The 21772-nt window shown below is 56.2% G+C and overlaps 4 protein-coding genes across 10 annotated transcripts in view; 1 reads left to right on the top strand and 3 right to left on the bottom strand.

The window, feature by feature from the left end:
• RNF123 (ring finger protein 123) overlaps positions 1 to 8732 on the top strand; it is a 40297-nt gene extending 31565 nt beyond the window's left edge. For all 3 annotated transcript variants that reach the window (XM_085517027.1, XM_015874549.3, XM_085517028.1), the window contains 4 exons: positions 7793 to 7935; positions 8055 to 8149; positions 8245 to 8330; positions 8419 to 8732. In XM_085517027.1, coding sequence (XP_085373153.1) covers positions 7793 to 7935; positions 8055 to 8149; positions 8245 to 8330; positions 8419 to 8518 — 424 coding nt within the window. In that variant the 3' untranslated portion in view covers positions 8519 to 8732. The remainder of the gene's footprint in view (positions 1 to 7792; positions 7936 to 8054; positions 8150 to 8244; positions 8331 to 8418) is intronic.
• Positions 4288 to 7047, bottom strand: AMIGO3 (adhesion molecule with Ig like domain 3). The gene has a single exon (XM_015874551.3). The coding sequence runs from the start codon at positions 6431 to 6433 to the stop codon at positions 4952 to 4954; it is 1482 nt and encodes a 493-aa protein (XP_015730037.2). The 5' UTR covers positions 6434 to 7047; the 3' UTR covers positions 4288 to 4951.
• Positions 8733 to 8809: 77 nt separating the features above from the next.
• Positions 8810 to 10875, bottom strand: GMPPB (GDP-mannose pyrophosphorylase B). The gene is made up of 8 exons (XM_015874554.3): positions 10710 to 10875; positions 10565 to 10645; positions 10433 to 10481; positions 9832 to 10133; positions 9675 to 9753; positions 9472 to 9599; positions 9157 to 9339; positions 8810 to 8995 (listed from the first exon to the last, which is right to left on the bottom strand). Exons 1-8 carry the CDS (start codon positions 10836 to 10838, stop codon positions 8864 to 8866), a joined length of 1083 nt encoding a protein of 360 aa, XP_015730040.1. The 5' UTR covers positions 10839 to 10875; the 3' UTR covers positions 8810 to 8863.
• Positions 10876 to 11007: 132 nt separating this feature from the next.
• The window catches only part of IP6K1 (inositol hexakisphosphate kinase 1), a 31350-nt gene continuing 20585 nt past the window's right edge, over positions 11008 to 21772 (bottom strand). For 3 of the 5 annotated variants that reach the window (XM_085517048.1, XM_015874552.3, XM_085517047.1), the window contains 5 exons: positions 18516 to 18858; positions 16660 to 16870; positions 16007 to 16191; positions 13209 to 13384; positions 11008 to 12585 (listed from right to left, as the gene is read on the bottom strand). In XM_085517048.1, the coding sequence (XP_085373174.1) occupies positions 12073 to 12585; positions 13209 to 13384; positions 16007 to 16191; positions 16660 to 16870; positions 18516 to 18738 (1308 nt within the window). In that variant the 5' untranslated portion in view covers positions 18739 to 18858 and the 3' untranslated portion in view covers positions 11008 to 12072. The remainder of the gene's footprint in view (positions 12586 to 13208; positions 13385 to 16006; positions 16192 to 16659; positions 16871 to 18515; positions 18859 to 21772) is intronic. The other 2 variants (XM_085517049.1, XM_015874553.3) reach the window with 1 other exon arrangement.

A 21772-nucleotide genomic window follows, 5' to 3' on the forward strand; every position in this document is an offset into this window, starting at 1 on the left:
ACAGTCTTTCTGCTTCTTCTCTCAAGGACTCCAAGATATACACAAATAAGTCTAATTATATCCTGCTCCCGTGGCTGCTGCACCAGTCACACAGCCCCAAGGGTGACAGTGCCAAGTGCTCAGTGCAGAGTGGCTGCCAGTGGCCTTTCTGGACTCTGGGTGTGGGTGTGTTTTGTTCTGCCCCAGAATCCTGCTGTGTGGAAAGGGCAAACATCATAAATTTGACACCAGAACTGCTTCCTTCCTCCTTAAGGGAAAGGAGGGGTGTAAAGCAGTTCCCTGTCTGCTGGCAGGACAAGAAGGCCTTCCCCATTCCCTGTCTCTGAAACACATATCTTAGGGCTAAAAGCTGTTTCTCTGCCCTCCAGCCCAGCAAACTTAGGAAGCAGGGTGAAGGCTGTAACCTGCCAGCTCCCAGCCTGCATCTCCCCTTCCTACAAAGCCAGTTGTGCTTTGGGTTGGTCACAGATGTGAATGGCACTGTCCCCTGTGTGTGAATATGTACCCACAGCAGCTAGGACTGGACAATGACAAACCAGAGGTTCTGTACCCCGTTGTGCAGCTGGGAAGTGATGAGTCTGAGGCTGTTAATAAGGGCTTTGCAGCCACCTCCTTGAGCACTGGAAAGCAGAAGTAAATAAGAAGCAGGGTAATGGTGCAAGAAATCATTGTGTCCTTATGGTGGGGCTGGCTGAGCAGGAGAGGCACAAGGTGAGACAGGAGGAAGCCCAGGAAAAAAAAATTCTCTAAAACAAAATGCTTCTGCATTATTTTGCAAAGCCCAGCAATAATTCTGAGATTGGATATGCCGCTGATCTATAAAAGGCAGGCAGGCATTGCAGGGAGGTTGCTCAGGTCAAATAAGATGTAGAAATACAAAGGCTGAGGACCCCAGAGATCCCCTCGCTCCCAGATAGCCTGCTGGTACCAATAGCATAACTGTGGGCAGATAATGCCAGGGAAGGAGAGCCGAGCACTCGCCTTCCTGCCAGCTCTGAGCTGGGGATCAAGGCTGTGCCCTGCTTACAGGGCGGTTCTGCTCAGCACAGCACATTCAGAACCAGCAAACAGGGCTGCAGGACCAGGAGGTGCAGTGGGACTGAGCATGGCCCCATTGGGATCTCTGCCCACAGTCACCCTAATGCAGGGAGGTGGCACAGCTCAGCAGCAGCTGGCACAGAGCAGGCAGGGGGAGGTGTCCTTTTCCAAGGACGTGAGCAAGAAGATGCTCTTTAGCGTGAAAAAGGAGAATTAAACCTTTATTGGGTTGGTTGTGTCCTGCAGGAGATGGCTGCTGTGGGTTGTATTGCTGCAGGGAACCAGCAGCAAGGATTCCATCCCCAGGTTCTGTCTACCAGAGCTATTTACATCAACCCAAGAGGAGACAGCCCTTCTTTTTCCTTTTCTGCTTGCTCTCAGTGGGGTGAACAGGTAACAGGATGGGCATTCCTCTTCTGCAGAAGCAATGCCTGGAGGCAGAAATAGGAAGAAATTTATTCCAGGTCCAATTTGGCATCTCCCTGATTTCCAGAAATCATTAGCAGAGCAATTATACTACATGAGTTTGATCAGAGGAACCTCTCCATAGGAATCACCCAGAACTAGCCATTAACCTGCTGGGTTCCCTGCAGAGAGCTGTGCCCCGGGGGGCGAGGACAAGGGGCAAGAGGACCTCCTGACCCCCTCTGACCTCCTTGCTCGAGTTGGCTTTGCTGCAGCAGGTGCTGGGGGCTTTGCCCTGGGCCAGCACACACAGCAGGGAGAGCAGGGCTCTGCACAGCGCCCTGGGTGCAGCGGGACACAATCTGATGCCTCAGCTGTGCTGTCCAGCATGGTAGACTCAGCCAGGCATCAAGTCCTCCTATTACGGCCTCCTGGCACAAAAAGGGCCATTAAGCACAGGAATAGGGAACATTGCCCAGGCTGGGATGTGAGGAGACAATTGATACATGGTGTGTGTTAGTCCGAAATGCACTGCTTGGCTCTGTGGGGATGGCTGTGCTGCTTGCAGTGCTCAGCACCCACACTGCTGAGCCCCAGAGGCTGGCTGGGCAGTCCTGGCACTGGCAGCAGGGTGAGGAGGAAAACCTTGTGGTGGTACCTGAGCATCCTCTGAGAGCTGCTGGCCTGGGCAAGAGTGGAACCTGAGGACTTTCATGCTTAGCTTACTCCCAAGGGGTGAGACTTGCAGGTGGGCAGGGTGCAGGATGGAGCCTTCCAGCTCACAACGGGGTCTGTGGTAGATCTGTTCCAGTCCCCACAACAGAGACATGGCAGTGGTGGGCAACAGCATCACTGATGGTGCTTTCAGTGCCCAGCATCACTAACGGGATGCCTGTGTGCTCTTTGCTTTGCCAGGCCCTAATGATCATGCCTTGCTTTTATGGGGAGGAAAGGGAAGGTGGGAGCTGAGCCTGGAGCTGCTCTGAATCACTGGGACCATGCCAGGGACCTGGGCAGCCTTCAGCCAGTATCATCCCCCCGTTTGTCTGCTAAATAATTGAGCAGATTTTCTATTAAGCCTCCTTTGGAGTGAGCTAATGGAGCTGTGTTGGCCAGATCTTGTGTAATGATCCTGATGAGAGCAAGCGACAGGGGAAAGGGCAGTGCCCGAAGGTTCTCCGCAGGTATCTGTGTGCGAGGGGTGGCAGTGGGGCTCTGGTTGGAGGGCTGGGACGTGTGCAGGTGTTCGGTGGGTTCATTGGCAGCACAGCCCTGGTGGAGCCTGGAGTGCCACCCAAAAGGTGGGGAGGACAGAGGGAAGCACTGTGGTCACCTGGTTATGGGCTGCTTCACTCACTGCACCCTGGGCAGGGGGTGCACACGCTGGGGTCTGTTGTGTCCTGTGGACCAGGTTTTGCTGCGTGTCTCTTTGGAAGTCCAGGAGCGTGGTAAGGGAGGAGCCCAGGTGTACCCAACCCCAATGGTGGGAGAGTAGGAGAGGATCAAGATGTGGAGCATGGCGGATGGATGCTCCTTGATCCTTGCACATCCACATTGCTGTGCTGTGTGCCAACCCTTGGCGTGGCAGCCAGCCAGGCCAGAGTGATGCAGGTGGCTGCCAGGAGGGGATGGTGGTGATGGAGACCAACTGCTGCGTTTCCATCCCTGCCTGTTAGGGAGGCCATGCTCATGGCTGTGCTTTCCCTGGCTGAGATTTGCCATTCAAGCTGCCTGAAGGGCTGTTTTGAGCATTCCAGCACCTCCCTGGAGCAGCACTGTGGGGCCAAGACCTTTCCTGGCACCAGAACAGTGTGACACACTGTAATGGGGTTTTCCTGGGAAACAGGGAGCCCTTGTGACAGCACTGGAGCAGCCACATCCACAGCACTGTGGGATGGGGTTGGGCAGCTGCAGGGAGCAGCAGGCCCATTGCTTTGGGGTGGATGGTACCATCCCCTCACTTTAGCACCTCTCTGGAATGCTTTTCCAGAATCTAAGGTGAAGCCTCAGCATGCTGCTGTGGTGCAGCAGCCAGATCCCTCGGCAGGGGATGGCTTTGCTTAACACAAAAGCAGAGGTGTAGAATTCCCATTATAAGGGGCAAACTTGTATCCTCTTCAGTGGGATCCCTGCATGATGGGAGCAGAGCCAGGGGACGGTACCACCACAACTCTGTCCCCAAGGGACAGGGCATCACTTTGCAACCCTCCCCACACCAAAGCTCCATACCAGCCCCAGCAGCAGCCAATGTGGCCGCTCAGCATCCCAGTCTCATCAGCAGTGCTGTGCTAACAGGAGGGGACAGCGGGTGTGGGCAGCGAGGGCAGGGCCAGCAGCAGCTGTCAGTCCCCATCCCTCGCCAAACAGTGGCTGCAGGGCTGATGGCACAGGGCTGCATGAGGTCGGTGTCAGGTGGTGAGCCCGAGTGCTTTAGGCAGGGCTGACTTTGTGCTGGAAATAAGCTGCTTCTCTCTGTGCTGGAAGAGTGGAAGGACAGGCAAGAGTTGTGCTCTCATGGTGACTGTGCAGGGGTGGTGGTGTCCCTCTGTGTGGTCCCGTGTCCTTCTGTGGTCCCCCCAGTCCATTAGGGGAGACTTTGCTGTGTCAGGGCTGTCCTGCTCCAGAGCAATTAGCAATCCCACCCCTCGGAATGCTGCTGGGTCCTGAATGTGCTGTGTGCCACTGGTGCTGCCCCCTCCCCACCTCACAGATGTCACCTCTGGGGACAGAGTCTCCCCAGCCCTCAGCACTGCGTGTCACATCAGCCCTGTGCAGATCATGGGGGTCCTGCAGCCTCCAGCCCGACCACCCCACTGTGAGGGCAAGGAGACACACAGCCCAGCATGAGCTTAAAAAAATAGGCATTTTTTATTCAAATGTAACTGGAGAGTGACGGCCCGAGAGAGGAGAGCATTACTCACATTTATCGACAGGCTCATTAGATTACTGCCTCAATAGCTGTGCTCGAGCAGCGCACGTCCATCTCAAGGAGAAGCAGCGAGCGCGGGCGGTGCGGGAGACCTCAGCGTCCTTGGTGGCACGGGGAGCTGCGAGCAGCGCTGTGTCAGTCACCTCCTGGTGCCCGACATCACTATGTACAGCTTCGGGGGTGTTGAGAGGCAAAAGCATGCGATGTTTGCTTGGCTGGGTGCTGAGCCCCCTCTTCCCCATGCTGTCCCCCAGTGGATGTGTGGGGCCACAGGACCACGCTCCCTCCATTCCAAGTGGCTGGGGACAGTGGCGTGGCCATCCCTGAGAGCCCCTGAGGACAGCGCTTTGGGGTCTGGGTTGGGAGCACTGGGCTGGATCTTGCACACCCATGGCCACAGCCCCGGCATCACTGCTGCCCAGACAGAGCAGGGATCGTGGGCGTGCTGAGTCCTTCAGTGCTGCCCTTGTGCTGGCGGCTGAAGCGGTACAGGTGCTGCTGAACCTCCCCTTTCTCGTAGTCAGGCTGAGCACTGGGGCTCGGTGCTGCTCTGAGCAGGAGGAGAATGGCTCAGCCCTACTACGACACGATGGGGGTGTCCGAAAAGACGGAGCTGATGGACTCGGTGTCTGAGCGCAGCTGCAGCACCTTGGGGTGCCTGCTGTCGGTGAGGGCCTCGCCGGGCACCGGGCACTCCTTGCCATCCAGCGCCTCGCGGGCGGGCTCCAGGAAGGCCACGTGCTTGCTGGCCCTGCGGCTGGGCCCATCGGTGGCGGGCGGCGTGGTGCTGAGGATGGAGGACTGTGCGCTGCACTCCTGCGGTGGGCTGGGGGGGGCCGTCCTGCAGCACGGCGGGCAGCGGCACGGCGTCACAAACAGGTAGACGAGCACCAGCAGCAGGCTGACGATGCAGCCCAGCAGCGTGGTCAGGCCGGTGCTGAAGGCCTCCCCATCCAGCTTGGAGTAATGCACCGTCACATTGACCTCGCACAGCCGGCTGACGTTGCGGGGGCCGCTGATGGCCAAGCAGACGTAGATCCCCGAGTGCCAGGGCCGGGCGGCTGCGATGCGCAGGCTGCCGTTGTGGAACACCTCGATGGAGCGGTTGGTGTTCCCTGGGGGCCGGACGGGCTCGTGGTGCGGCAGGATCCACATGTAGGCGGCGTGGGGCAGGCTGGCGTTGCAGGCCAGCAGCAGCACCCGGCCCACCGTCACCGGGAAGGGAACGGGCTGCGCGGGGTCTGGCTCGGCAGAGCAGTTCTCAAACAGGTGGCTGTACTTGAGCAGCTTGATCAGGGAGCGCGGCACGGCGTCGGACACCTTGCAGGTGTGCTCCTCAAAGAAATCCCGCACCGAGCTGAACCCCCGCTGCCTCCAGTGCTGCAGCATCAGGTAGAGCGGGCAGCTGCAGCGCACGGGGTTGTTGTGCAGGTACAGGCCGTTGCGAATGTGCTCGGGCAGCGCCGCCAGCTCCTCCACGGGCAGGTTGTGCAGGCGGTTGGACGACAGGTCCAGCGTGCGCAGGCTGAAGTTGCCCAGGCCTTGCACGGCGTGGAAGGGGAAGGAGGTGAGGTTGTTCCAGCTCAGGTACACCTTGCGCAGCCCGCTCAGCCTGGCGAAGGCGTTCTCGTCCACGCGCGCGATGCGGTTGTTGTAGAGCAGCAGCTCCTCCAGGCTCACCAGCTCCTCGAAGTAGTGCGTCTCGACGGCTCGCAGCCGGTTGGAGGACATGTCGAGGTGCCGCAGGCGGGACGCGTTGTGGAAGGAGCGCGGGGACAGCTCGGCGATGTGGTTGTGTCCGACGTGCAGCGCCTCGAGGTGCGGCAGCGCGGCCAGCCAGCCGTCCTGCAGCCGGCTCAGCGCGTTGTGGCTCAGGTCCAGCGTGGTGGCGGTGGGCGGCAGCGCGTGGGGCACCCGCTGCAGGGTCTGCCGGCTGCAGCTCAGCACGTCGGAGGTGCAGATACACGCGGGGGGGCAGCCGCGGGGCGGCGCGGGGCGAGCGGGGCGCAGCTGGAGCAGCAGCAGCAGCAGCCACAGCTCCGCGGGCGCACACGGGGCCATGGCGATGCTCGGGGCTCGGCGGGGCCGCGCCGCCCTACCGGGTGCTGCCGGATCCCGGGGCCGGAGCGGAGCTAAGGGGCGCCATGGCCCCTCACGCGGAGCCGCGCACCCGCTCCCCGCATCCAGCCGCGATGCTCCGGTTCTCACCCAACGCGTCCCCGCAGCGCCAAGTTTCTCAGGGCTCGGCCCCGCGCATCCCCTCGCCCCGCCGCCTCCCGGGTGGCACCTCCCGGCGGCCGCCCGCTCGCCCCTATTTACGTGCTGGCGATGCGCAGCGTGGGGGCCGGCCGGGAGCCCATTGGTCCCGGAGCGGGGAGTGGTGGCCGCGGTGGCCGGGCTGCTCGGCGCGTCCCTCCCTCGTGTCGCGGGGGCGGAGCGGGGGCTCGTCCCGGGGATCGTTTCCGAGACCCTCTGCCGTGCGCAGTCTCCGGCAGCGGCAGCCGCTGCGCCGCGCTGAGCTCCCGCACTACGGCGTGTCCGTCCCTCGCTGCCCTTGTCCCGCTCAGCCCCGGGTGAGCCGGCAGGGACCCCCCGGCACCATCCTTGGGGGCGGGCTGAGCCCAGGATCGCAGTGGAGCAGAGGGTGCTGCTAGCGGTGCTGAAGGACGCGCAGGAATGTCATTGCCGGCTCCTGGGCTCTTCAGTGGGAAGCGGAGAGCGGGGCTGGGGAATTGGTTTCCATTAGGGCAGCATAAAGCTCGTTTGGCCGCTGTGGCTGCTGGGCCCTGAGGGGCTGTTAACCCCCTGCTCCCCAGCACGGCTCAGCTGGAGACGGAGATGGAACCGCAGTGCCCAGCTGTGCCCTTGTTGGAGGTGGCCGTGGGGCTGTGGCACAGGGCAGGTGCCCGATGGAGGCAGAGCTGGGGGCTCTGGATGCCACACTGTGCCCTCCCTCTGTCCAGGCCATCTCTGCTGATGGATGAATCCTGGAGAGCCACAGCCGCTTCCTCCCTCCTCCTGCCAGGGCACTGGCATGTTGTGGTGACACCGCATGCTGTCCCTGGGGTGCAGATGTGCTTCAGTCCAAGGCTGCTGTGCATGGCCAGTGCTGTGCCCTCACCCTGCAGTGCTGGTTCCAGCTGCTTCAACCACCCTGCGGCTCCCATGGTGCAAGCTGGCACCTGAGCCTGAGGTGCAACCTCAGCAAATGCCAGTGCAGCACATTGATCTGGGGTCCTGCATCACATCCCCAGTGGGACTGTAGTGAGGAGGAGGAATGCCCTTTGGCTGCCTTGGTGTGTGTTGGGGCCTCCATGATGCATTTGCTCCTGCAGAACAGGCCGGCTGTGTGCGTGGTGCTGGAGCAGAGCCGTGACGTGGGGATATGGGCAGATCCTGACTGTGTCCGTCCCTTTGCAGGGCTGAGCGTGCGACTGCGGTGCTGCTGGCAGACCCCTGCTTCCAGCTGCGCTCCATCCAGTACCTGCTGGGCCACGCCGAACCTGCAGCCATGGCAGCAGCTGCTTCGGCCACAGAGAAACGCCACTTCTCCCTGAGCACATGTGAGTGATGGGCCGGGCTGGGGCAGGGGCTGCTGGGTCTGTGGGCAGCACTGGGCACGAAGCAGCCCCGGCACCTTGGCACCGCTCAGCTCAGCGCACACATACGGTTCTGCCCCCAGACACGGAGTACATCAGCGCTGAGGAGCTGTCCAAAGTGGACAAGATGCTGAGCCACCTGAGCGAGGAGTCCAAGCAGGCGGCTGCCACCACGCTGGTGAGTGTCCTCCCTTCCCATCCTCGACTGCAGCCCCGGCACCGCTGCCCCCCAGCTCTGTGTGCCTCTGCCAACCACCCCCCTGCCCCCCACAGCCCACCAGCGAGGAGGATCTGTGCCCCATCTGCTACGCACACCCCATCTCTGCCATCTTCCGGCCCTGCTCCCACAAGTCCTGCAAGTGAGTATGAGTAGCTCCTGCTGGCCCCAGCTCCCCACAGCATTTGGGATTCAGGAGTTCTTACGCTCTTCTTCCCCTCCCATCCCAGAGCCTGTATCAACCAGCACCTGATGAACAACAAGGACTGCTTCTTCTGCAAGGCCACCATCACAGGGGTGGATGACTTCACCAAGCCGGCCAGCTCCTAGCGCCCGGCCCTGCACGTGGGTCTGTCCCTAACACAGGACGGGGGCTGCAGGGAGGGAGGGGCCGTTCTCAGGGAGGGGAGCGTGAGGCCTCGTCCCCACAGCAGCCCCACGTGTGGTGAGTGCTGCCTGGGGCCGCTGTGTGTTTGGGCTCTGTGACTTTGCCCCTGGCTGGGGGCTGACTTCATGAAATGCAGCATTAAATTATTCTTCCTTACACGGTGCCCTGAGATGTAGGGAGGGAAAGCTGAGCTGGCTCTGGGGGCTCCGCTGCGCACAGATGATGCTCAGAGGTAGATGGAAATATAAATATTTAATCTAAACAGAGCCAGGAGGGCCCAGCGGGCACTACATGATGATGCGTGGCTCTGGCACGGACTCGGCGATGGATTTGTGTGGCAGCACGTTGGCCCCATTGAGGTAGAGCTCGTCGTTGACAATGACGTCCTCGCCGAGCACCGTCACGTTCTCCATGCGAACCTGTCCCAAGAGCTGTGTCACACCCAGCCCAGCTCAGGGCAGGGGGCCGCGCTCCCGCTGCTGCCCACTGGCACCAGTGCTTCCCTCCTCCCTTTGGCCACAGCCAGGAGGGCAGGAGCCGGCCCAGTCCCTGTGCAGCCCCAAAGCTTGTGCCTCCTCACCCACTGCCCCACAGAGCAGCTCCAGCCCACAATGCAGGACTCCAGCCAGGAGTGGGAGCGGATGCGGGCCCCCTGCAGCACCGTGCAGCGCTTGATGCGCACCCCGTCCTCCACCACCACACCAGCCCCAATAGTCACATTGGGGCCGATGACGCAGTTTGACCCAATCTTGGCACTGGGATCCTGCAAGGAACAGGGACTGCAGTGAGGCCAGGGGCACGGCTCAGCCCGTGTGGGGGTGGCAGGGTGCAGCTTGAGGAAAGCAGTGTGATGATGGAGGTGACCCTGCACAGCCTGCCCAGGGCTGGCACTTACCACCAGCACATTGCCCACGACTCCGGGCCCTGAGTGCAGCTTGTCAGGGTGCTGTGCCCGCAGTGCCTGCAGGTACATGCACATGCCCGTGAGAAAGTCCTTGGGCTGCCCGATGTCCATCCAGAAGCCTGTGGGGACACAGCCTCAGTGACAGCAGTGCAGCTGGGTCCCAAGTACAGCCAGTCCCCCACTCAGGGCCTTACCCTGCAGCTCCATGGCATAGAGCTGCCCATCCTGTGCCATGGCCGGGAAGATCTCCTTCTCAATGGATGTGGGACGCAGCTGTGAGGATGGAGATGGGTTATGAACTGAGTAGGAGGACACGGCCTACAGCCCTGACCCCCTGCTCCCCAGCCCCACCTGGATGCGCTGCAGGATGCCGGGGCTGAAGATGTAGAGGCCGGCATTGATCTTGTTGGACACGAAGACACGTGGCTTCTCCACGAAGCGGCAGATGCGGCCGCTGTCGGGCTCGCTCACCACCACGCCGTACTTGGCCGGCTCCTCCACGCGGGTGACCACGATGGAGCCCTCCCCGCCGTGCTGCCGGTGGAATCGGGCCAGCGCCTCGAAGGGGAACTCGCAGATCACGTCGCTGTTGAGGACAAAAAAGGGCTCCCCGCCCTCGGCCAGCAGGTCCCGAGCCAGCGCCAGCGGCCCCGCTGCCCGGCCGTCAGTGCCACCGCGGGGCCGGGACCCGCCTGCGCCCATCTCGGTGTCCATCCCCGGTGCCACCCCCGCTCCCATCCACACGCTGTCACAGCCGGTCGGTGCTGCCTCCGCTCACCCCATTGTCCCTCTCACCCATCGCCCTTCCCACCCATCCCCCGTCCCATCCCCGCACCCCCCCGTGCCCGTCTGCAGCCCCCATCCTCCTCCCCCTCCCCGTGTCCATCCCCGGTGCCGGCAGCGCTCCCAGCCGCCCCCCGCCCCCTCCCCTGGCTCCTCCCCTCGCCGCTACCTGTGCCCAGCGGCTCCTTCTCGTGTGACAGCGAGATCCGGATGCCGAGCTGCGGGCAGAGCGTCATTGCGGGGCGGTGAGACGGGGCGGTGATGCGGGGCGGGGCGGGTCGGGGTGGCGGGGCTCCCTTACCCGCTGCTCCTGCTCCCTCATGGCGGCCTCCAGCGCCTCGGACATGTAGCTCACGGCCAGCACCACGTGGCTGACTCCCGCCTGTAGGAGCTGCGGTCAGTGGCTGCGGGGCGGCGGGGCCCGGCCCCCCCCGGAGCGGCCGCACCTGGCGCAGCGCCTCGAGCTGGTGCAGCAGCAGCGCCTTGTTGCAGAACTCCACCAGCGGCTTCGGCCGGCTCAGGGTCAGCGGCCGCAGCCGCGTCCCGAAGCCGCCCACCAGGATCAGCGCCCGCATCCCCGACACGCAGCGACACGTCAGCGCCGCGCGGAGCAACGCGTCACCGCCGGGACCGACCCACTTCCCCACCCGACGGGAGGCGGAACCGTCCGTGCTCCACCCAGCGGGAGGCGGAGCCGCCATCGCCCCCCACCCCCCGGCCCCGCGGACGCATCCAGACGCGGAGCCAAATCCATGTGTTTTAATGCGGGCCGGGCACACACAGCGGCGATGGACGCGGCGATGGACGGGAGGAGGTTCCGCATCATGGGGGAGGGGGGGGCGGCTCCGGCTGCTCCGGGTCCTCACTGCGGCCCCCCCCAACCCCACGGCCCGGCCAAGAAGCGATGGAGGGAGCGGGCGGGGTCGGGCAAAGCGCCGTGGGATGGGGGGGGGGGCAGGAGCAACACGGGGGAACGGGACGGGACGGCAGAGAACGGAGCGGGCCCAGCACGGGGAAACACCCGCACAGCACGGGAGGGACGTAGCGCTGTCCTTGCTACAAGCGGAGGAACCGAGGAGTACGAGGGGAAGGGTTGAAATGGTCCGGAACACCCCGATGCACGGCCGGGGTGACGTGAACTGCTACAAGTTCTATTGCTGGCCAAGGGCTGGGCTGGGGCTCGGTCAGCGGCCCAGGGCACAGTGCCGTGCTGTCCCTGCCGCAGGCAGCACCGGGCTGAAGCGTTTCCTCCCCCCGCAGCTCCGCCCTGGGTTGCATTTGGTCATTGGATTTCCCCGTTTGGGTCGGTTATTCACAGTGCCCGAACGGAAGGAAAAGGCAGCATCAAAAGCAAAACCCCATCGGCAAAACAGGGCAGAGCCAGCAACGCCAGCCAGGGAGAGCACAGAGCAACTGCCCCATGGAGCCGCTGCTGGGGCTGCTCAGAGCCCTGCGAGAATCTCAAGCCAAAGGCCTTTAGGGGCTGCAGGGGCAGGGGGCTCCTCAAGCCACAGCTCCAGCCCTGCAGGGCCCCGCACTCTCCTGCTTTCCCTTCCCTGGGCCAGGTCCCCCCTCCAAATATCACATGCGAGGAGCGAAGTACCAGGAGCCCCAGCAGGAGGCAGAGCCGGCCGGGTCAGCTGGAGGAGCTGTTCCACTGCCCTCCCTTCGGCTCTTCCATCCGAGTACATTTAAAAACAGTGGAGCGATACATTGTTCTAAAACTGAAGTGGTTGTTGCTTCCCGTGGCAGGAGGTGGCCGTGTCTGCTCCAGTCACCAGGACAAGAAGAAGCGGCCGTAGCCCTGGGCTACTGGTTTCCTTCCCGCAGCTGTTCCATGATGTTGATGAGGCTCTCCAGCCCGAACACGTAACCTCTGTCGGGTCCGTCGTGCACAGTGGGGTCGTCACGGAAGCCTTTGAACGTGCTGTGTGCGAAGTCAATCATCCGCACGTCCACCATGGGCTGGGGGGGGGAGCTGGGCTCCGTGCTGCCGCCGTCCTGAAGGCTCTCGGGAACAGAGCTCGGGTCCATCTGCTTGAGATGCGGCTCCGAGTGGCACTCCACAAACATGTCTGCCCTGCTGTCCTTCCCGTCATAGATGATGAGAAGGGAGCTGGAGTAGAAGCGGTAGGAGGCCTGTCTCTCCAGAACTGCCTTCAGGCTCCGGAGCTTGGCAAGGACGGGCTCAAAGAGGTCCTTGCGCAGCTCTATGCCGTTGTGGAGATACTGGTACAGGGCGTTGCGGAAGCCCTCGATGGAAAGACCGCGTCCATAGTATTTATTCCTGCATAAGTAATGCCCAGTGTTCAGCTGGTAGACCTGCAACACCAGAGGAAAGGCACATCAAGTGGGAACGCAAGGTTAAGGCAACACACAGAGCCCAGAGCTGCCTTGCACTGACAGGGCAGAAGGAACTCACACCACCACCACACACAGGAGAGCAGGACGGCCCTGCCTGCCCCTGCATCACACAGACTGAGTGCCATGAGATCAGCAAAGGGAACTCCTTGCTTCAGAGTGTGGGCAGAGATGTGGATCATGAGCTGCTTCTGCAGGCGGGGGAAGGATCGGCTCTATTGCACAACAGCATCAGCAGCAAATGCTCGTGCTCAGGGTGTAGCCACAATAGGAAAGCAGATTTTTAACTCTCAACAGTACACGGGTGATGGTAGAACAGAAAGACATCTCCACCACGTGCTGCAGTTCTGCCTTAATGCTATAAAACAACTGTTCTTGCTTAAAGCCCCCCATGAACAAGCAGAGAACCTTGGGAGAAGCACGTTCCTTTGCTCTGGGCTCTCAAATGAAGACCCAAAGTATGTAGCAGGTGGGTATGCTGGAGTTCATGCTAACTCAGAGCTCAGCAGCAAACACTAACAACCAGAAGCTCTATTGGGGCTGGGGAAAGCAACATGCAGCAGCTGCAGCCTTAGGATTCCTACCTGCATCCCACACACGCGCACACCCAGGGTGGCAGAAGTGCTCTGCTCACACTTCTTCATCTGCCGAGCAGCCTTCTCCTCAGAGGCATCATCTCCGTGCTGTCTGGTCCCCATCTTCAGATCAAGCACGCAGGGAAACTTGAAATGATGCACCACGTTCTCCAGCAAAAGGAACTCTGAGAGCCGCGTCAAGGAGAGCTCCATAGTCAGATGCTGCACCCCAGAGCCGCCACAAGGAGGGCCATAGGACAGCAAGAGACAGGCAAACAAATGGGAACCAAAGAGGAAGGAGAACAAACTGGGAAGGTGAAGAAAAGGACAAAACCCCAACAGTGACCTGTGGGCTTTGGCAGCTGGCAGTCAGCCTGGAAAGCGGAAGGTCCAGCCCTAACAGATCACAAGCAGTGGAAAGCCCAGCAGGAGGATCCAAGGAGCAGAATAGTAACATCAGGAAGGACACGGTGTGCCAGTAAGGACTGGTGGCACCTCGGGGGGAGCTTGAAGGCTAATCAAATTCACAATATAACCATATGGATAAAGAACACAATCCCCATGGACTGAGAACTCAAGGCTGAAGTTAATAGCTACGGTTCTGTTATCAGTCTAACCAGAACAGCAGCACTGACCAATACAGGGGGGAAACCGGAGAGGCCACAAAAGCAGGAAACAGCCCTGTAATGGGAAACTTCAATTAGCACTACACATAATGGGCACAACTTCCATTAGGGCACGACACAGAGCAAACCTGAGACAATCAGTACAGCAAAGGGGCCCCAGAGGGCAGAAAGAACCTCAACATCTGCCCTGTGGGTCACAGTTCAATGTGTTACTCTGAAATGGCAACCACAGCAGAGCGGCATTAAACTTGTAATGGAGCTGGACATTTAGAAAGAAACCTACCAGCAATTGTGTGTGATTTGAAAGAGGAACTTGATAAAAATAGGGAAGTGCGTTAAAAAAAAGGCAGGACAGCTACAGAATCATGTCTCTGCAATTCTATTAGAGTCTATCTAAAAATACATGTTGGAGGCTCAAAGCTCACATTTGAGAATAGGAAAAGGAAGCCCACGGTTAAAATGTGGAAGAATAAAGCTATTAAAAGCAAAGCTGTTCCTAGGCAAGCAAAACAAAAATCGAGCTGTAGCAGCTGAAGCAAAAACATGGGTTGGCAAGTTAAAAACCAGCAGAAATGTGAGAGGAATGAATTGCAAAGGAATAGAAAACAATAGATTCTCCTTAGGCATATGAAGAAGCCATTCAGACTGCTTGGAGGGCTTAGAGTCCAAGTAGAAAAGGAGCTACTGGGAGATGGGAGTAAAAAGAGACTCTATAAAGAAAGAAACACGAGTAATTTATTGTGTTTACTGGGGATTCCCAAGCCAAAACACAGATGAGCTCAAGCTGAGGTGCCAGGAGAAGAGCTGCACATCCAACAAGAACTAATGAATAACAAATAATCAGAACTGGGCAGTCTCACCCAGAAGCACTAAAGGTCACAAGACAGATCAACTCATGCTATTAAACAGGAACTGTAGCTCATTTAAAGCTGCCTTAGCACTAGGAGACTAAAGGGAGACTAAAGGGAGGACACAGCAATGCTGATGTGCAGAGATCTGAGGAACTGCAAAACAACAGAAGGGTCCCACACAGCTCAGAAGGAGAGTCCTGAAGAACAGTAAGTGGTAAATGACTTCTCAGGGAAGGATCAAATGCACCTTCTGTGCAAGTCACCCCTCAAACATACCCTGGGGATCTTCAGCTTTGACGAATGCAGACATGAAGTGTCAAGACTCAATGAGATCTGTATGAGGATTAGGAGATCTGTGACAGTGCCTCAAAGAGGCCAGACAGCAGAATGAGGGCTGAGATGCTGACAGTCAATTAATCAGATAGCAAACGAAAGATGAAGAGAGTTGTGATGTCTGACTGGTCACACAATCAGAGTCATTCACAAGGGCTGTGTGTGGAGAACCACGCTGGTCAACAAGGGATCCAGAAAAAAGAATGAGATGACAAGCATACGAAGTCAAAGATCCAAAAATGAGGAGCAGCTGTCAAAACTCCCCACAGGGCCTTATGAGACCCACTTGGCCACTGCATGGGTAGACACCCTCCAGAGTAAATGTGCAAGATGATGAACGTAAGAGGAATAAATGTTGTTATTTTTAACCTTAATGTACAAAGCAGTTGGTTTTGAGGCAGCTGTTAGTCAGGAATAGGACGTCAGAACAAACAAACAGCATTTACAAGAAGAGTGTGTGCCATAAATTATGGGGAAGCAGAGACACAACAGCACTGTGTGCCAATGGAAATGAAACCTCTGGTTCACCAGCATCTTTTGTATGGTGTGCAGTTCTGGGCAGCATTTCCAGAAGGATACAGTAGAACTGGAAGAGACTCAAGAAAGGTGACAAGGACGATCACAGCCCCTTCCCAAGGAATTACTGAGCAGGCTGGGCCTGCATCTGCTGCTGGGCAAGGTATATATGAACTCAATAGTTCAAGAAGACACAAGCCAGCTCAGAGAAGGTCCAGAAGAGCAAAAAGAAATGCAGGAAACTAGCTAGAAATGTGGCTTCTCTGAGCGCCAGTGTCAGAATTCAGTGGCATTGTTTGAGAAGTAGGAAAGAGTAGGGAAAAGAAAATTTAATACAGCTTTGTTTGTGCAATGGATGGGGAAAACATTATTCTTAACACAAGCCAAGGGAAACACGGGCCTAGCTGCTTCCAGCACGAGTGTGTAATGTAGGCCAGCACAGCAGCAACCTGATGCCCTCGGTGCCCTTCCCTAAGGATACTGTAGAGTTTTCGCTCCTTGGACTCCGACCTCATGCGGCTCAGCTGCTGCTTGTGGCAGCGCAGGCTCCAGGGGTTATGGCTGATCTTCTCAGAGCTCAGCCCACTGTTCCCATCCAACATCTGAAACGGAACATCTGAGTGGATGTGCAAGTCCATCCTGGAACTCTTTGCCTCCTGGATGCTGCTGGCATAACCACAGAACAAGGAAGCATGTTAGGATCCATGCATTCTCCAGATAGTTACAACAATCACACCAGCACATGACCTCCTCCTGTTCCATCTCCTGCTGCACGCTTCACACTATTCAAAACCTGCCAGCTTAACAGCAAATCCTTGCTGACATCCCAGGCTGCAGACCCATACTTATACCCTCAGGTTAAGGACCTGATAATCTTTGATTTTGTATTTGAATCTACCCCCCAGGCTTTGCTTCCACATCCAGATGTTATCCTGTGTCAGAAGCATTTTGCTTGGATGAGTTTGGCTACAAGTGGGCACAGCTCCTAACAGTGCCACAGTACGCTGGGACTGCAAACACAAGACAATCTAGCAGCTGTACAAAACACCCTCAATAAAAGGAGGACCAGAGCTGAAAGTGGAAAGAGAAATTTCCCACTTGTCACATTGTCACTGGACCCTCAAAAGCTTCTACCTTTCTGTGCTGTCACTGGCCAGGCCAGGCTTTTCCTCCTTGTGTTCAGTGCCGCTGCTTGACCTGTGAAGGCTCCGGCGCGAGTGCTTGCGTCGTGGCTGGTCCCTCTCTGGCATGTCATCCTGCTCCAAAGCTTCATTCTCCATGTAGGGATACGCTACCAGATTAATGTAGCCATCGCTGTCTCCCTCAAAACAGACAGACACCACACCTGCCAGAAAGGAGGAACCTGTCAGTGCTGTTTGTCAGCAGAGGAAATATAGTTACTAGAACAATAAAACAAGAAATGTCAAACTAGAGAAAGTAAAGCAGAGTATAGCAACCTGCTGAGGGGGGAAAAGCATAGGAAATATGAGAGGATATATATATAGGAAATAGGAAGATAAGATCTTTCATGGCACCAATTCTGAATGTATCTAGCTGGCCAGCCATGGAGCAGAAGAGCTGTCACTTTCAGTTCGGGCACCTCCAGCCCTGAAAATGAGGCAATCAACATCTCTCAGCTCAAAGCAGAGAAATCTTTTATCAGTTTGCCACCAATATCAAACAGCTGCCAATAATACTGGGTGCTACAAGGACTGAGTCTGAAGACTTGCCACGAAATCAAGGAAACATTTCACTGCCCAGTTGATAGAGAACATCACGTTACTGTCTTCCCTGTCTGCACATGACAATGCCAACAGGCATAAGAAAGCTCAACACAAGTTCTGAGAAGCTCAGGACCCCAGAATGTCACTACATAAATGATCATCCAAGCCCTCTGTCTGCCTGGATGTAGAGGCAATCTTAAGAGTTACGTATGTGTGCTCAGACAGGAAACATCATCTCCAGAGCAGAAGGAGAGACCCCTGGGACCAGCAGGAAGCTGCACTGGAGTCTCAGATGAAATCTCATACTGTGGTGGAGGTGCACATCCCCTGCCTTTAGGCAACCAGGAAATATGTTGATGATGATGATGTGAGGTCTCCATCTGGACCATCAGCTTCATCAGTTTTAAACACATCTCCCGAGGAAAGCCTGACATCACATCGATTCCAGTAAGTGCACAGGCTTCAGATGGGATTTCAGATGGGTCACCAAAGCACCATATGGATCCAGAGCGGCTTGAGGGTACGAGAGGACCCGTCTGTTGGAGATGGTATCTTTCAGTCACGATCTACATATAGACACAGGTAGGTAAGCTGATACTGCTTTCAGCCCTTCAGGATACAGCCAGATCAAATGGCACGACCTGGAACAGATGGTGGCCTCAGCTGCGCCTGAAGCACAGTCCTCCTTGTGCCACGCAGGGAGGAAGCAGCAGAGTTACCCTTCAGCAGGGGAACACATGGCCACAATTGTACCTCCTGAAAGATACAGCGAGCAATTGATCTGCTACAAGGATAGAGGCACTGGAAAATTCCTCTCGCTGGGAGCAGCTGGGGACAAGGCTCACTTCAACTCAACGTTCAGAAAGAAACACTTCCTGCTTCAGCAGTTTTCTGATATGGGTCCATAAAAGAGCTGGGATGAGGAAGCAGTAAATTATGGGACTGGAATGCACAACGGCTCGGTGCATGACCTAACTTCATTCGCTCAAGGTCAAGGCAGTAGGAACTGACAATAACTCGCCAGTAAAATTACTTCAGTCATAACCTTAAGTGTCGGACTACAACAATTAGGTTCCGTCTGGAGGGATGAACACATTAAGCATAGAAAAGAGACCTCCCCCTTTCCAAAAGCTCCAATCAAACGGCTATCCTGCAAAAGAGAAGGGTGAAAAGAAAGAGGACAGCAGCACACGAGAAGCTCCAGGAGAAGGAGAGGGCAGGCTCATAAAACACATCGCCACGTTGCAGGATGGCAGCAGGCCTCACCTTTGTACTCAGGTGTGAACTCCTTCATTTCTGGAGGCAGGGATTCGTAGAAGCGCTGTTCCCTGGTGATGAGCGGCTTGCAGACGGTGTGGTCGTCATAGCGCATCATGCTGCTGTGGCCGCCCACCTGGTGAATAAAAGGCTCCAGCAGGACCCCCCGGTCTCCAGATTTAGTGGCATTCTTGCCATACTTGCCCACTTCCATGGTTTGACAAACACACATTGCGTTGGGCACCAGTTGAACTCTTGGAGCATGGGGAGAGCCACAAAGGCTGGGAGATGCAGCTCAGCAGCACTCAGGCAGACAGGGGGAAATCCTGGTTATCTGCTTCCTTGCAATGACCTGGAAAGGAAATGAGATTCCTGTGAATGGAAACCCACTTGTACCCGTGCTCATCTCCTAGCAAAAGGTTTTGCAGCTTTTGCTATTTCTTTATATCCACAAGCATCTCTCTCATTCTCCATTTACTTCCCACTTGTTCCAGCACGTTCCTCATCACCTCTTTAATCACGTAGATAAACACATGCTAATTTGTCTGTCTCATCCACAGCTTCTCCAGTAGGGTTCACAGGAGACGGGGAAAGGAGGAGCTTGGAGTCTTCTGAGGCTCTCATCTTTAGAAAATACCACTTCCTTCCTTCAGCTCATTTCACCTGAGAGGCACTGTGTTAATGGAGCACAGACACTGAGCTCCAGCACAAGGAGCACAAGCCCACACCCACCCATCAAGGACAGAGCCAACAGGGGCAGAACAAGTCCTTTAAGAAGCAACTCCCATTCCTTCTGCCTCTGCACTTTACACAGCTGAACAACTAAGTAACTTCTGTTCATCTGCTACCCCAACACCATTTCCTCCTTTTCTTTTTCACTTCTCCAAGCTTTGATATGGAAGGTTTTCAGAATAAATACACGTGCCGTAGCCATTTTGCCACTGCATCTGAGTGGCTTCCCCTTGGATCCTTGGATATTACCCTAAGCCCTTCAGAGCAGCTGTTTCCTGATGCTTTTAAGTAGCCCACTCACACAATAAGCCCGGGCTTTCTAAAGGTAGGCAAGAGGGACTGCTAAATCCAAATGAGATTTAAAGTGCTTTGGAGAAGACAGATGCTCTTTAGATGTCTGCAGACAGCCTGGCACAGCCACAGGAGGATGAAAAAGCAAAACTGCCTGAGTTCTCTACAAATGCCTTGCTCTTTCTAGCTTAGACTGTAGCTGCTCCTGGGGAACCACAGCATCTCCTCAAAACAAGGAACTACCTGAAGACTCCAGCACAAGAACCCCACAGCAACTACAATATCTGAACTTATCATGTTGGAAAAGCCACGTGCAGAGGCAATAATGAAAGCCTGGGGGATCTCAGAGGACCAAACAGCTCAGGCTATCCCCTGTCTGGCCACGGGATGTCTCTGCAGCTACACACCAGCATTGCACTGAGCCATGTTCCAGGGGAAAGCAGCTCCTCCGGCTCTTCCTTGCTCTCCAGTTCAGCAGCACAGAAGATGCAGCTCCAGAGATTATGAAACTGGGGGCGATACTTTATAACATGTTTAACTCAACGTAACCCAAAAAGTCCCAGCAACAGAATGATGCTTCACCCTCCTGTCCGCACATTCCCTCGCACTGGATTTTGGGACAGTAAGATCATGTACGTACATTTCAGTTGAATCATCTCACTGATCCAATGGAAAACATTTCCTTTTGTGGTGGCTACATGACCACACTGTGCTCACACAACTACATCAGTGCAAAGGGAAGTGAACAGTCAGCTGGTGTAGAAAAGGGTAAAACATCATATTTGGATCAAAGGATAAGGTTTAAGTCTCTAAATTCATATAGAGCCTGAGATGCACCACAAGGACCAAGACAGGCTGTGGATTTCTCTCCTCCCTCTCATTTGCTTTATCAGACAGGCAGAGTCCTGGCAGCAGAGACTTGCCTATGCATTTCTTAGCTTGGTTTAAGGCTGCTGAAAGATGAGCAACACCTTAGAATGTGTCACCTGAGTCACTCAGAGGACAGCAGCAAATTGTGCCATGGGGTCACATACAAGTAAATGTGAGGGAAAAAATCCTTTGTCCCCAGTAGCATTTAACAAACAACACTGAAGAGGAAGACAACTACAGGGTTTGAAAAACCAACATGTCACATCTGGGAGTGGGAACTGAGTGACATTCAGACCAACTCAAAGCAAAGAATTATTACTAAACATGGACACTATCCACAAATAGAGACAGAAGAATCCCAGCAGTTTCAAACAACTATAAAGCAAAACAAAAAAACCAACGCAACCCCAAACTATTTGAAGGCCTAAATATTACTCATCCTTCCTCTGTTAAACAAAGGCATTGGTTCAACTATTTTAGCTGGCTTGTGAAATTCAGAGTCCTTCCAGTTGGACTGAAAAGCAGCCTATAATCCACACAACAGCTTCAGGGAGACGAGGGCAGAAAGGACAACTCTGTTCAGAGTCACAGCTATAAGCAATTTCAGACTCTGGGATGAAACACCAGGTTCAACAAAAATACACTAAAGGCATCCCATACCCAAGGCACAGCATCACAGGAGCACCCTCACCTCTTCACTGCAGTTTAAAACCCCTCCATTTGTAGCTCTGTGCTCCCCAGAAGACAGCATGCACTTCCCAGAGCAGCATTTGCATCCTGCTGTACACCCAGCCTGGCACCAGCACAAGAACTCACTCAGCTGCATGACAAACTGCATCAAGACAAACTCCTCTGCTGCACTGATTCAACTCAGTGCCATTCACTATGTAAGCTGATGTATCCGTGCTGATGCAAGGATGGAGGCAGCAGGACAAGACAAATGCCTGCTCCTGCAAGGTCAGCTGCTCAAACACGACAACCCAAGGCTGCCAGTGCAGGAAGGCAGTGGGAACAGCAGGGATGCTTCTGTGGTGGTTAACTTAAGGTGATGGAGAAACGAGCCTCATATCACCGTGCACTTGAGAGCTGGTGGCAAAGAGCTTCAGTACGAGTGTGAGAACTACTGAGATCACACCACGACGCTCATGTTCCCACTCCTTCCAACTTGTCCTGGATGTGAATACAGGCAGAGCTTCATGACTCACTAGTAAAGCTGAACTCTACTAAAATAAAATGAAGAGCAAACACTTCAAATTGCGATGCACGCAGCAAGAAAGCTGACTGCCTTAAGCAGCGCTGACTCACGCCTGTACTGTGAGCAGCCTGCATGGCTGCCTTCCCACAGGGCCCCACTGCGGCTCCCAGCACTGCAG

The sequence above is a fragment of the Coturnix japonica genome, chromosome 15, assembly GCF_054131305.1.
Source record: "Coturnix japonica strain WE chromosome 15, WE-NBRP24, whole genome shotgun sequence".
NCBI classification, from domain to species: domain Eukaryota; kingdom Metazoa; phylum Chordata; class Aves; order Galliformes; family Phasianidae; genus Coturnix; species Coturnix japonica.